General features: G+C 48.7%; 1 protein-coding gene across 3 annotated transcripts in view; it reads left to right on the top strand.

Annotated features, from left to right (window-relative positions):
• RARB (retinoic acid receptor beta) overlaps positions 1-12,867 on the top strand; it is a 430,651-nt gene that overhangs the window by 414,435 nt on the left and 3,349 nt on the right. For all 3 annotated transcript variants that reach the window (XM_006153322.3, XM_006153325.3, XM_006153323.3), the window contains exons 5-7: positions 3,341-3,517; positions 11,458-11,662; positions 12,386-12,544. In XM_006153322.3, coding sequence (XP_006153384.1) covers positions 3,341-3,517; positions 11,458-11,662; positions 12,386-12,544 — 541 coding nt within the window. The remainder of the gene's footprint in view (positions 1-3,340; positions 3,518-11,457; positions 11,663-12,385; positions 12,545-12,867) is intronic.

The raw sequence follows: 12,867 nt of genomic DNA, 5'->3' as shown, positions 1-12,867 counted from the left end.
CCAGCAAGCACATATGCCCTAATAGCAAAAATCTCCCTCTCAAAAAAAAAAAATCTAACCCCTGGCAGCTTGAAAAATATACTGAGCACCTGTGCATGCCCCAAATCCTGACAGGGTGGAGAAACGAAAGAGAAGGAATTAGCTTGCCCGTGCCCCATTGAACGGTACTTTCTTCTTTCTCTCAGTTGTGCTGTCTCTCTTTGGTGAGCACACATACCCTCTGGCAATTAAAAAGAAATGAAAGAAAGAGAAAAATAAAAATAAACAAATAAAAATTGCTCTGGGTATATTGGAGTGTGGTCCTGGCCAAGCATTGAGATCTTTAGTCATTTCTGGAAGGTTCTCGATGGGTCCTAAAAACACTCTGGGATCCACTGTGTATTCCCCAGCACTTGAACTGGGGCTGCCTAGATGCCGCCTTCGGGCCATGCCCATCCTCTGGTTGAGGGGCAGCTCCCTGAGTTCTGGCCTGCCCTGGGGCAAGCCGTGCCCTGTGGGGACTCTCACTTCGTTAGATGCCAGCCATGTGGCCACCACAACCCTAAGAGCCTCCAGAGAGCCTGAGCTGCTTTACTGTCGTATTAGTGTCATTATTTTAATGACTGTCACTTTTATGTCTTCCTAGCTTTTTATTTATTTATTTATTTTAGATTTTTGTCCTAGGGCTTGTGCACTTGCTGGAGAGAGAGAGACAGAGGGAGAAGGGGATGGTGAGAAATCACCCTTGAGAGGGGATTGCAGCATGGTCAGTCTCTCTTCAGGAATTTTTTTTTCTTTTTTTTTGGAGAGGTTTCCACTATCGAGCGTGTGTGCTCACCAGAAAGACAGAGAGACAGAAAGTGAGAAATCACCCCCCCCCGGGGCGGGGTGGGGATGGCCACGCCGCAATTTCTTCTCCTCCGTTCTTCTTTTGGGATCTTGGGCATGCACGCACACGTGCCTGGTGTGAGTTTAAGTCACCGGGCCCGGGACTCAAACCGCAGTCGACTACATGGGAGTCCAGCGACATAGCCATTACGCTAACAGCTGGTTCCCTCTCTTCAGGATTTTGAGCACACATGAACTCACAGCTGACGTGTTTTCAAGCCGCCAGGTCTGAGACTCAAACCAGAGTCGGTGTCGGATCCAACATGCCACCAGGGGCCCTGTCTTTTATTTTCATTATGAACATTTTTTAATATAACAGAAAGTAGAATAGTGTGATGAACGCCTGAGATTGGTCCACAGCCAGTCTTGTCTCATCCGTACTCACACACACACACACACACACACACCCTTTCCGGTACACACCATTTTGAAGTGAATTGCAAGTATCTCACTATTTTCTTGGCAAGTATTTTGATGTGCTCTCAGTGACAGAAACCTAGGCAAACAAAGTGAAGCACCCAAACCATTTCTGCCCTCCTGCCATCAAATTAACATCTCAAAGAGCTCCACGGCCTGGTTTTCTCCTGTATGTCACAGTCCTTTCCAGTTGATTGGTGTGAATCAAAAAATTCAGGTCATGTTTATTTACACATTGCAATTGGTTAATGTAGTCTTCTCATTGTCTTTTTCTAAGTCACGTGTGATGGAAGATAATTTATGAAATGTAAATTTAAAAAAATTTTTTTGAAGGTTTAGTTTGATGAGTGTGACAGAAATACACATCTTGTACCCATGACCCCAGTCAAAGGTCTAGAGCATTTCTGTCACTCCAAGTCCCCTCGTGTACCTTGTGGTTGATCCTTCCCCAGTCTCAACCCCTGAGAACCAGTAAGTGATCTATTCCTTATCAGTGTAATTTTGCCTTTTCCAGATGTTATATTATGTCACTGTTTTGTCTTTTTTTTTTTTTTTTTGGAGAAGTTTTTGCTATAGGGCACGTGCACTCACAAGAAAGACAGAGAGAGACAAAGAGACAGAAAGCGAGAAATCCCCCTCCAGGGGGGGATGGCCATGCCACAAACCTTTCTCCATTCTCCTCTTGGGATCTTGGGCACACATGCACACGCGCCCAGCGTGAGTTTAAGCCTCCGGATCCGGGACTCGAACCGCGATCGGCTACATGGGAGTCCAGCGACATAGCCATTATGCTAACTGCTGGTCCTTGTCATTTTTTTCTATGTAGGCTTTTTTTTCCTTTTGTTTAATGGCCAGAGGGCATGTGCACTCTCCAGAGAGAGAGAGAGGGAGAAAGCACCCCTTATGAGATATGGTCACCTCACAATCCCTTCTGCATTTCTCCATCTTGTCAAGATTTTGGCCACACATACACATATGCCCACCATGTTTTTTAAGCTTCTGGGACCAGAATTTGAACCGCCATCAGCCATGCAGTATTTGGCTCTCTTACTCACTAGACTACAAGGGCTGGCTCTGTATAGGCTTTTATGTCTGCCTTTTTCCATTGAGGATAATGCTTTTGAGGCTCATCCGCATCGCAGCCTGCGTCACTGTTTCCCTCCTTGTTAATGCTACCTAGCCCTTCATTGCAGAGTTGACATCACAATGTACCCACCCATTTATCAGCTCATGAGCATGCGAGTCGAGTTGCTTTGCATTGGTAGGTTTTTCTCTTCACTTCTGTTTTTCCCCTGTAGAGTATTTGCCGTAGAAACCGGTTCATTGGTTTAATAAAGTTCCTGGCATTCTGGACACAGGAGATTGCATTCTGGCGCTATAGTTTACCATCTTGGGTTTTCTGAGGGTGGGTCTGGATTCAAGTTAGAGTTTTGGCCAGACTCAGGGCTATGAAATGCTGAATCTTCATTCTATCATTTTTTCCTTCATTTATTAACTAGATGAAATATACAGAGAAACTTTCCTGCATGAGAAACGTGATTATCTTATGTAATTATCCAGTGGTGCAGGTATAACATTTTGAGAGAATTTTTTTCTTTTTCTTTTCTTTGGTTTTTGTTTTGTTTTGTTTTGTTTTTGTTTTTTGTGTTGTTTGTTTGTTTGTTTTTGTTATAGGGCACATGCACTCACTGGAGGGCCAAAGAGAGACAGAGACAGAACTCACCCCAGGGGGATGACCACACCACAATCCCTTCTCCTCCATTCTCCTCTTGGGAGTTTAGGCATACACACATGCATTCGCTGTGAGTTTAAGCCGCTGGGTCTGGGATTTGAACCATGGTTGACTATGTAGTAGTCCGGTGACATAACCATTATGCCATCCGTTCATCCCACATTTTGAGCATTTTGAAAAGATGAATCTGGCCTAAAAACTCAGCCACATACCCAGAGACAACCTGATCAAACCAAAGTGTCAGCCCATTAACTGCTCCCTCTTCCCACCCCGCTCTTGGGCATCTCTAAAACTGCACCTGATGGTGTTCTCTCTCCTTCTTAGAACTCCAGTGCAGACCATCGAGTCCGACTGGACCTGGGCCTCTGGGACAAGTTCAGTGAACTGGCCACCAAGTGCATTATTAAGATCGTGGAGTTTGCTAAACGCCTGCCAGGCTTCACCGGCTTGACCATCGCAGACCAAATCACCCTGCTGAAGGCCGCCTGCCTGGACATCCTGGTAGGTGCCTTTCTGACCTTTGGGGTGGGGGTTACAGTTAGAAGAGAAGGAGAGAGGGAAGGAAGGGGCTTGAAAGGATTTGAAGATTTCAAGGGGGCTCTGATTTCCCCAGCCCCACTTCCTGCTACCCCTGGGCACACTAAGTTCTATCCTCTCTGCTCAAATCTCTGCTGACTGCCAGCCACTGAGATTTCCCCTGACATTGGACAGACCCTTCTTCCCCTTCTGCCCTGCAGTGGAACCCTCTCTACATAACCTTGTGAGGAGCCAAGCCAGTCCCGGGCGCATGCTTTCAGTGATGGCTTGCTCACTGCCTCCTGAGGCAGCCTTTCCCAAAGCAGGTCAGGTGTGCTTGTGAGCAAGTTCCTCAGACTGAGGAGGGACCATCTTTCTCCCTTCCACTCCCACTCTCCTGCCCTGGAGCCTCACAGGGCATTTACAACCCTCCCCACTGACAGCCTGGAAGTGTTTGCAAGACCATGAAGACGTTCTGGGCTAAATGGGTCAGAGATGACACAGCAGCACCCTGGCTCCATATCTCACCCCCCCCCAACTCCCTTTCTGACACCCCTGCATCACATGAGCACCCCACAGGGCCTGGAGCCTTCTCAGCTACCTCCATCCATGGTCTCAAGAAAATCCCTTCTCTGTCTTAGTTCAGGGTGCTCTAACAGAGACTGGGGAAATTAGACTTTTTAATGCTTTCCTGATACTTGTAAAGTTCCTTAGAGTTTGACCTAAGCCCCAGAACACCCTGAAAATATTAGTAGAGACTGAAGTTAGCACCACGTGAGAGGTCTCTCCAAGCTTGCGGTGGCCCAGGGGACTGTAGGTGACGCCAGGAAATCAAGTCTGCACCAGGGAATGCTTGGTATTCCTGACAGCCCTGCATCACACGACCACCACACAGGGCCTGGAGCCGTCTCAGCTGACATTGACCCTCTGCTTTTTCTTATTCCTCCTTTCGTCTAGTTGCCAGATGATGTTCGTTTGTGACCCTCCCCCCAACCTCAGCTCTTTGGGAAAGTGTGGAATGAGAGCTTTGCTTTGAGATCCCCCAGAAAAGTGTCTTGTTTTAACAAAGTCACACGCTCCATGGGCAGGGCACAAGCTCCACAAGATTTGAATCCCCAAATCCAGCCTCTAGTAGATATCTCCATTCATCTCACGTTTGACCCAAACCCTGCGCTCTCCCCTGACTTACCCATGTGTCTAGGAACTAGCTCTTCAGTGGCATCAGGTAGAACAGAAACCAAGTTTTGAGACCTTACTCAAGTTATTTAACTACTCCAAACTTTAGTTTAACTACATGCCACATAGAAATGTAGGCCAATACGGCATTAAATAATTACTAACATAAGAATAAATCTGGTAACAGGGGTAAGCACTGGCGGGAGTAGGTGCCCAGTTGATGATGTTGAAAGCAACAGCAAAGCTGGGTAAAGCCCATGTGGGTGGTTTCAGCCTCTGAGTCAGGAGTCAGGAAACTCACTCCTACCTGGGTCCATGAGGGTGAGGAGTCTGGACTGGGGGACAACAGGCAGAGGAGGAAAAAGCCTAGTCGGGGAAGGGGGAAGACCTCCAGTCACATGAGACAAAGCAGAAGGAATACTTATCTGGCCCCACATAAGAGCTCCTTTCCAAGAACGTATAGCCAAGGCAATTAATCACAAGATCCTGAGAAATGCACAACTTCAAAGTGCATCTTTTGGATGAGAGTATCAACTGGCTAAGCTGTTGGGAAGAATTTTCTTATCTAAGCTGTTGATGTCTGCATAGAGTGAGACAGAGAGACAGACTCACAGACAGACACAGCCCGAGGCTTCTCTCAGCCCCTAGAAAGGTGATTGACACCTGTCAATCGAGTCTATGCCAGGGAATGCTGGGTATTCCTGACACCACTCATCACATGACCACCCTGAGGGCCTGGAGCCTAGAAAGGACCACTGAGATTGCCCGGGGTCTCCAGCTCCCACTCAGAGCCCACTGTCTCACGGTGGTACGTGTGGTCCTCAATGTGTTAGGTTGCACACTCACCCCGATGGCTCGGACACAGGAAGACACAGTCGGCTGTGAAACGTGTAGCCAGGGTCCAGGGCTGGGCTGGTTTATGAGCACCTGTGAGGCAAGTGGGGGCATGTGGGAAGTCTTTGCCCATCTCCAATTTACCGCAGTATCTATTTCTTCTACCTCACCCACCCACACATAGCACCATGTTGATCTGGCTACCCTTTGGCTTGGCTCCAAGTATGGGTGATGCCGTGAGCTTGCCTGGGTTCAATCTCTGGTGCTTACTAGCTGTGTGATGTGGGGAAGTTACCTAATGTCTCCGAGCCTCTGTGTCCTCATATTTAAAATGAAGGCCACGATAGAAGCTCCCTTTTAGGTTCCAGAGAGAACAGGATGACGTGGCAGAGAGCGGGGAGTATCCTCTCCACGTCTTGAGCTTCAGTTGCCTTACGTGTTGTTATTCTTACTCCTGCGACCCCCTCAGGGGTTCTGTTATTATCCACATTTTGCGGATGAGCCAGGTGAGGCCCAGGGGAATGTCAAAGACCGATAGGCCTCCCTTGAGGGAGTTTTCAGCCTTTGAATAAAAGAAGACAAAACTGTCTTTACAAAGTAGTAAGAAAGTTTATTCCTTGGCCAGGATTTGTTTCAAGCATGGAGGAGAACTTGACAAGTAGTTGGATCTTTTATTTTTATATTTTTTAATTTTTTTAAAAGACTTTTTTTTTGCTATAGGGCACATGCGCTCGCTGGAGAGGCAGAAAGAGATAGACAGAAAGCGAGAAATCTGCCCCCAGGGGCGATGGCCACACCGCGATCCCTTCTCCTCCATTCTCTTCTTGTGATCTTGGGTACACATGCACATGTGCCTGGTGCGAAATTTAAGTTGCCGGGCTCAGGACTAGAACCACGGTCAATGATGTTGAGTCCAGTGACATAACCACTATGCCATCTGCTGGTCCCAGTTGCATCTTTTACAATGAAGTTAGACCACGTGGCAACACGTGGAGGGATGACAGTTCACTTGTGATTCAGAAGGCAGTTTCCATGTTGGCCCCTGGTCGAACCACCAGGAAAGCCGGAAGTCAGAGTGATGGACGGCTGCTGCTGACCTCTCTGCTCAGGAGTGGGGTGCAGGTGGCCCACTTCTCAGCTCAGGGTTCTGGCTGTCTTGCCTATGGGGCTGCTCCTACATGCCCACCTGGGAGAGGCTGCCAATCCACCCTGGCCTACATGGGCACCTCTCCCCACTCACCTCCTGTCACCCTCAAGCCTCAGGCAGGCTCTTTTGTGACCCAGAGTCTTTGCATACTTGGTTCCTTATAGCTAGAAACCCTCCCCCTGCCCTCTCTTCCTGGCCTACTCCTCGTCTCAAATTCTACACCGTCCCTTCAGGAGTCTCTCCTGACCAGCCACATGTCTCCCCCCTCCACAGCTGGTCTTCCACTGGACATAAGAGAGTACAGTAGTTAGCAATGTGTTTACCAGAATTTTTTTATTATTATTAAATTCTTTTTTTTAAGAGAAATACTTGCTATAGGGTGTGTGTGGTCGCTGGAGAGACAGAGAGACAGAGACAGAAAGCGAGAAATCACCCACCAGGGGGGATGGCCACCTGCAATCCCTTCTCCTCCATTCTCCTCTCAGGATCTTGGGCATGCACATACACATGTCCAGCATGAGTTTTTTTGGGGGGGAGAGGTTTTTGCTATAGGGTGCATGCACTCACCAAAAAGACAGAGTGAGACAGAGAGACAGAAAGCAAGAAATCACTCCTCAGAGGAGATAGCCATGCCGCAATCCCTTCTCCTCCATTCTCCTCTCAGGATCTTGGGCACGCACACACACGCCCAGTGTGAGTTTAAGTCACCGAATCCAGGACTTGAACTGTGGTCGGCTACATGGGAATCCAGTGACATAACCATTATGCCATGTACTGGTCCCACCAGAGTCTTCTCTCCCAGAATGTTGACTCAGGGTGGGAAGGCCTCATGTTAGAGTTCGTTTGTGTGTCCCAGGCACAAAATAGGCAGTCAGTGAACGTTTGTGGGTGATGGGAGGAAGGGTGGTTGGAGAGATGAGCAAATGAATAGAGCAAAAATTCCAGTAGGACCTGCCTCCGACGTTGAGTCTATGCAAGCATCAAGCGGGGGCTCTCCCTCTGGGACGCAGGGCTTCCTGGGGCCTGCCATCTGCTGCCCTCCTGTCCCTAGAGGAAAACATTCCCATGCCAGTCACTGTGGCACCTTGCTTCTGGTGACGTTCAAGTGACTGCCCATGTGACTGTAAAACATGATTAGTGGCTTCGAGGTCCTGCGGATCATGTGGCTCTCCGACCCTGGAGTATCATTCCCATGTGAACCTACCCCTCCCTCCCTTCCCAGAGACTCAGTAGATCCAGGCCCCAGACTGGAGTAGAGTGAGATTTGCATATGGAGCCCCATGGCCTGAGTTCAGGATTCACCACGCACCTGGCCACCCAGCCGTCATGGGGAGGTCTGTCAGCCTCAGTTGTTCACCTGAGGATTGGAGCAATGAGCCTGTCAGTCACTGGGAACATCTGTGAGGCAGCCAGGGTCATGGGGAAGAGGGCAGGCTGTGCGGTCAGCCCCTGGTCCAAAGCCCGGCCCTGCTGCATCAGGACCATGTGAACTTAGGGGAGCTAAGCGATCTCCGAGCCTCAGCCATCGCATCAGTGCAGCGGCCACAATCGTAGCTCCTCCCCGGCTAGGTTATTGGGAGAATTAACGGAGTTAACTCATCTCCAGCACATTTTAAGTATGCCTTTAGATACGCTGTCAGCCTCGCCATCCACGTGAGCACTGAGTAATCCCAGATTGTCATGACCTGTGTGTCCTGAGCTGCCAGGGATGGCATGTGGAGCTGCCCTGTCCCGTTCAGCAGCTATTGGACGCCTGAAATATGGCTGGTCCGAGCTGCTGTCACCGCAAAGTAAACCTGGACTTCAAAGATAAGGTGGACCATCTCCTTAATGATTGTTCTAAATATTGATTCTATTTTCTTTCTTTATTTTTTTTTTTTGGAGAGGTGTTTGCTATAGGGCACATGCACTCTCCAGAGAGAGAGAGAGACAGAGAGACAGAAAACGAGAAATCACCCCGCCCCCCAGGGGGGATGGCCATGCTGCAATCCCTTCTCCTCCATTCTCCTCTTGGTCGGGATCTTGGGCATGCATGCACACGCACCCGGTGTGAGTTTAAGTCACCTGGTCTGGGACTCGAACCAGGGTTGACTACGTGAAAGTCCAACAACATAGCCATTAGGCTAACTGCTGGTCCCGATATATTGATTCTATTTTGAAACAAACGTTTTTTTGGATATATTGGGGCCAGCAGGTGGCATGGTGACTACAGCAGATGCATCCCATATAGCTGATTGCGTGCTTCACGTTCTGGACCCACAGGGTGCGTGCGCATATGCGTGCCCCAAATCCTGGGAGAATGGAGAAAAGATCTCAGTGTGGCTCTCACCCCAGAGAAGTGCTTTCTCACTTTCCCCCTTCTCTCTCTCTGGTGAGTGCATGTGCCCTAGAGCAAATTAAATATGTATGTGTGTGTGTGTGTGTGTGTGTATACCATTCGCTCAAAGAGAGTTTTAATCCTGGAGAAGAAATCGTGGTTGCCACTAGCATTTGACATTAGTGTGACAAAAATGAAACGACTTCATTTCTCTCCAGAGACAGGACCAGCCAGACTCTGGGAGGAGGATGCCTGCTCCCGCTGGGCCCATCCTGTCTAGAGCAGGGCAGGGCAGGGTGGGGGGTGGAGGTTCCTCAGGTAACAGAAGACACTGAGCAGTCATTTTCTCCAGCCATGGGGTGCCTTTCTGGATGGACCTATCCCGGCTTGGGTTTTGAATTTTCTGAGACTAAAAAAGCAAGAGGGCCTACTGTCCACACGTCATCAGAAACCAAGTATTTCCCGACTTTTGAGGAGGAAGACTAGCGCCGTGTGTGTGCGCGGAGGGTGGACTTGGGTTCCTGAGTTGTGAGACAGCTTCCATCCTGACCTCGCATTCCTGTCCAACAAGTCCCCAGCTGCTTTCAGTCCTGCAGGCCACATCTCAGCTGCGTGGGCAAGCTGCAGACTTACTTAGAACCCATTGATTCCAGACTGGAAATGCACCTGGAGGTTTGAGCCCCAGATGTTGAGCTAGTAAGGTAGTAACTTGTGACCTCTGTCAGCAGTGGGTCCCAACATTCCTCCCGGTGGTGGCAGGAACGTGGGACGAAGGACCAGGAGCCCCGTGTTCTCGGCTCTGGCAAACATTGCCACGTGAGTTCAGGCACCGAGACTCAGGGAACATGAGGCTTATGCACCGTGACCTCTGGGTCTCCTTGCTGCTCTCACGTGGGGTGACTCCCTGCCCCGTCAGCAGTGACGTGAAGTAAGCCAGGTGAGGACTGGAGGTGTGATCTGGCTGCCAGAACTGGGCAAAGGTCTGAGTTCCGAGAACCACCGCCCAGCCAGTGACGAGAAGCCATCCTGATGTTTTGACAACTACTTGCATTCGTGGCCCGAGGCACCGGGGTAATATGAGCAAGGAGGAGGGGGCTTTCGTACCTAGGGTGTCCTCGTGGGAGGGTGTCAGCGCCCTCCCCCTCAGAGAGCAGCTCCCCTCGGTACACGGCCATGTAACAGGAAGGGCAGCCTCTCTGGGTGGACACAAAGGTGGATATTAACGGGGGCTCCCCCCAGTCAAACTGAGCACCAGCATCTGGAAAGCACACAGTTCCCTCAGCCTACAGAGTGGTTCCCACTTTCCAGGGGATTAACTTCTCTGCTCGGAGGCTTTTCCGGTTGGGAAAGTGGAACAGAAGCCCCGTGAGCAGAGGCCCTTCCCTGCTCTTGTGCAGAATGTGGTTCTGGCTGGGTAAGGGCTCTGGGATGCACCGAGCTCCTCACCAGCAGCGAGGATTCCTGGGGCGGTGGGAACACAGACAGGGACAGGGCTGACTATATACACAGCAGGCCTTTTCGGCTGATCCTACTCTGAGGCCTAGAAGCTCAGTGCAGTGGACAGGCGCCCCAGAGTGGCCAGCAGGCGTAGGTTTCCAGGGTGACTGGGATGGGACTGGGAGACTATGGGAGCCTGACCCAGGCTTCTCGCCTGGAGAAATTCTGCTTAGACTTCAGGGTTTGGTTGCAACGCCCCCTCTTCTCCAGGGACCTGGCCTTTGACTTCCTCTTGGCCATGCGTTGAGTTTTCCTGTTTCTGAACTTCCACACCTCGCCGGTTTCACTCCAGGACCTTGCACTAGAACCGTCTGTGTAACTGTGGTGGAAACCTCGTGGAAGAGCCTAACTTGGGTTTGAATTGCATTTGGTTACACGCTGTCTGTGTGACCTAGGGCATCCTGCTTAACCTTTCTGCGCCTTGAGTTCCTCATCTGAAAAATAATAATATTCACTTTACCAAGAAGTTTGAAAGTTTGCATAGATACAACACATAATATACACTAGGCATTTAATACATGGTGCATATTGTACTTTAGTTTTGGCAGACTATATATTCTTAAACAAAACAAAAAAAAAAGGAATAGGCCCTTCTTCATCTTTTTCTTTCCAGTACCTGGCATACTGCCTGGGACATAAGTAGGTACTTAGTAAATGTTTATTTGAATCAAATGATGAATTACTCTTCATACAAAGACAGTTTTCCAAACTCCTTTTGTCTTATTTCTTCTTCCCTAAATAATTGAGCCCTGTGTTTTGACACTGCAGTGTTTAATGGAAGAGCTGGAGAAGACATTGCAGGTCGGAAAGGGGGCGCAGGGCTCCACGTGATGCAGAAGCCGCGTGTGGAGCCTCCGTGCACCTTCCTGCTCACATCCCACTCAGGCTCTGAGCACAAACCGGCCTGGGTGACCCATTAATGTGTTTTTTTTTTTTTAACTCTTTTTTTTCCAGATTCTTAGAATTTGTACCAGGTATACCCCAGAGCAAGACACCATGACTTTTTCAGATGGCCTTACCCTCAATCGAACTCAAATGCACAATGCCGGCTTCGGTCCTCTGACTGACCTTGTGTTCACCTTTGCCAACCAGCTCCTGCCTTTGGAAATGGATGACACTGAAACAGGCCTTCTCAGTGCCATCTGCCTCATCTGTGGAGGTACTAACGACCTAAGCCCTCATGAGATTCCTTGGAGAACAACTTAACGTTTGTAGCTGCTGGGAAATCCCTCATCTTTATTTTGGAATTATTTCGCATGAGAAAAAGAGACGGGAATCAAGCCAGGCAGAAATGCCTAGAGTTGTGGTATTTTTCATCTTGTTATAAATTAAACAATGGTATTTGGGAATCCTTCTGCTCTCAAAGAAATGCCCAAGTATTCTTTATCCAATTGTTGTAGGTCTATTTTTTTAAGGCAGGATCAGACTATTATAAAATAAATCACCTAGGAACATTTTAATGATCACCCAAGGGACTCGCACCTGCTGCTTGCTAATTTAGTAGCTGGAAATACAAGTTATTGGCCACCCACCCCACCCAGCCCTTGGAAGGCTAAGATAAAATATGGCTTTCTTCTTTGTAGTGACCCCTACTGGTTCAGAGGAGGCTGAGTCATAAGTGGTTCACAAAGTAATGGTTTTAATTAAGGGGCAGATTTACCTCACTTTGAACCCAGCTCACGGTTGGTTTTAATTCAGTTTAGTAGTGACACCTCCTGGCCACGAGAGGCAATCCTTCCCCTAGGACAAAAGCAACTTCAATGTGTTCTAGACCAAGCTAGGGGTACAGTTACTTCCTAGTAATTTATTTACTAGTCTATAAAAGCGCATCACCATTGCTGTCCTGAAATCAATTTCTCAATACTTTGTTCCGGGTCTCTAGACCGCCAGGACCTTGAGGAACCAACAAAAGTAGATAAGCTACAGGAACCATTGCTGGAAGCACTAAAAATTTATATCAGGAAAAGACGACCCAGCAAGCCTCACATGTTTCCAAAGATCTTAATGAAAATCACAGATCTCCGCAGCATCAGTGCGAAAGGTGAGTCTAGACGGAGCTCTGCGCAGGAAGTGGACTCAAGGGCCTTAGCAGGCTGGGCTGTCTCTTTAAACCTGGTTCTTAAATTCAGAATATTTAATAGCCTAGTTTTCTTTTTTTAAGTTTAGAACTCATTTCTTATTGAAAACAAAAGGATTTCAATAGTACCACCCCTTACAAAATAAAAATCTCAGAGCCAGCAGGCAGCGTAGAAGTTATAGGACTGGATGCTCATATGGCCAACTGCAATAGGAGTCCTAGACCCAGTGGCTTGAAACTCATGCCAGGTGTATGTGTGTGCATGCCCTAAATCCCAAGAGGAGAAT

Source organism: Tupaia chinensis, unplaced genomic scaffold (genome assembly GCF_000334495.1).
Source record: "Tupaia chinensis unplaced genomic scaffold, TupChi_1.0 Scaffold000368_1, whole genome shotgun sequence".
Lineage (NCBI taxonomy): Eukaryota > Metazoa > Chordata > Mammalia > Scandentia > Tupaiidae > Tupaia > Tupaia belangeri.
Note: the sequence above shows the minus strand (reverse complement) of the source record. Positions and strands in the feature narration are given on the sequence as shown.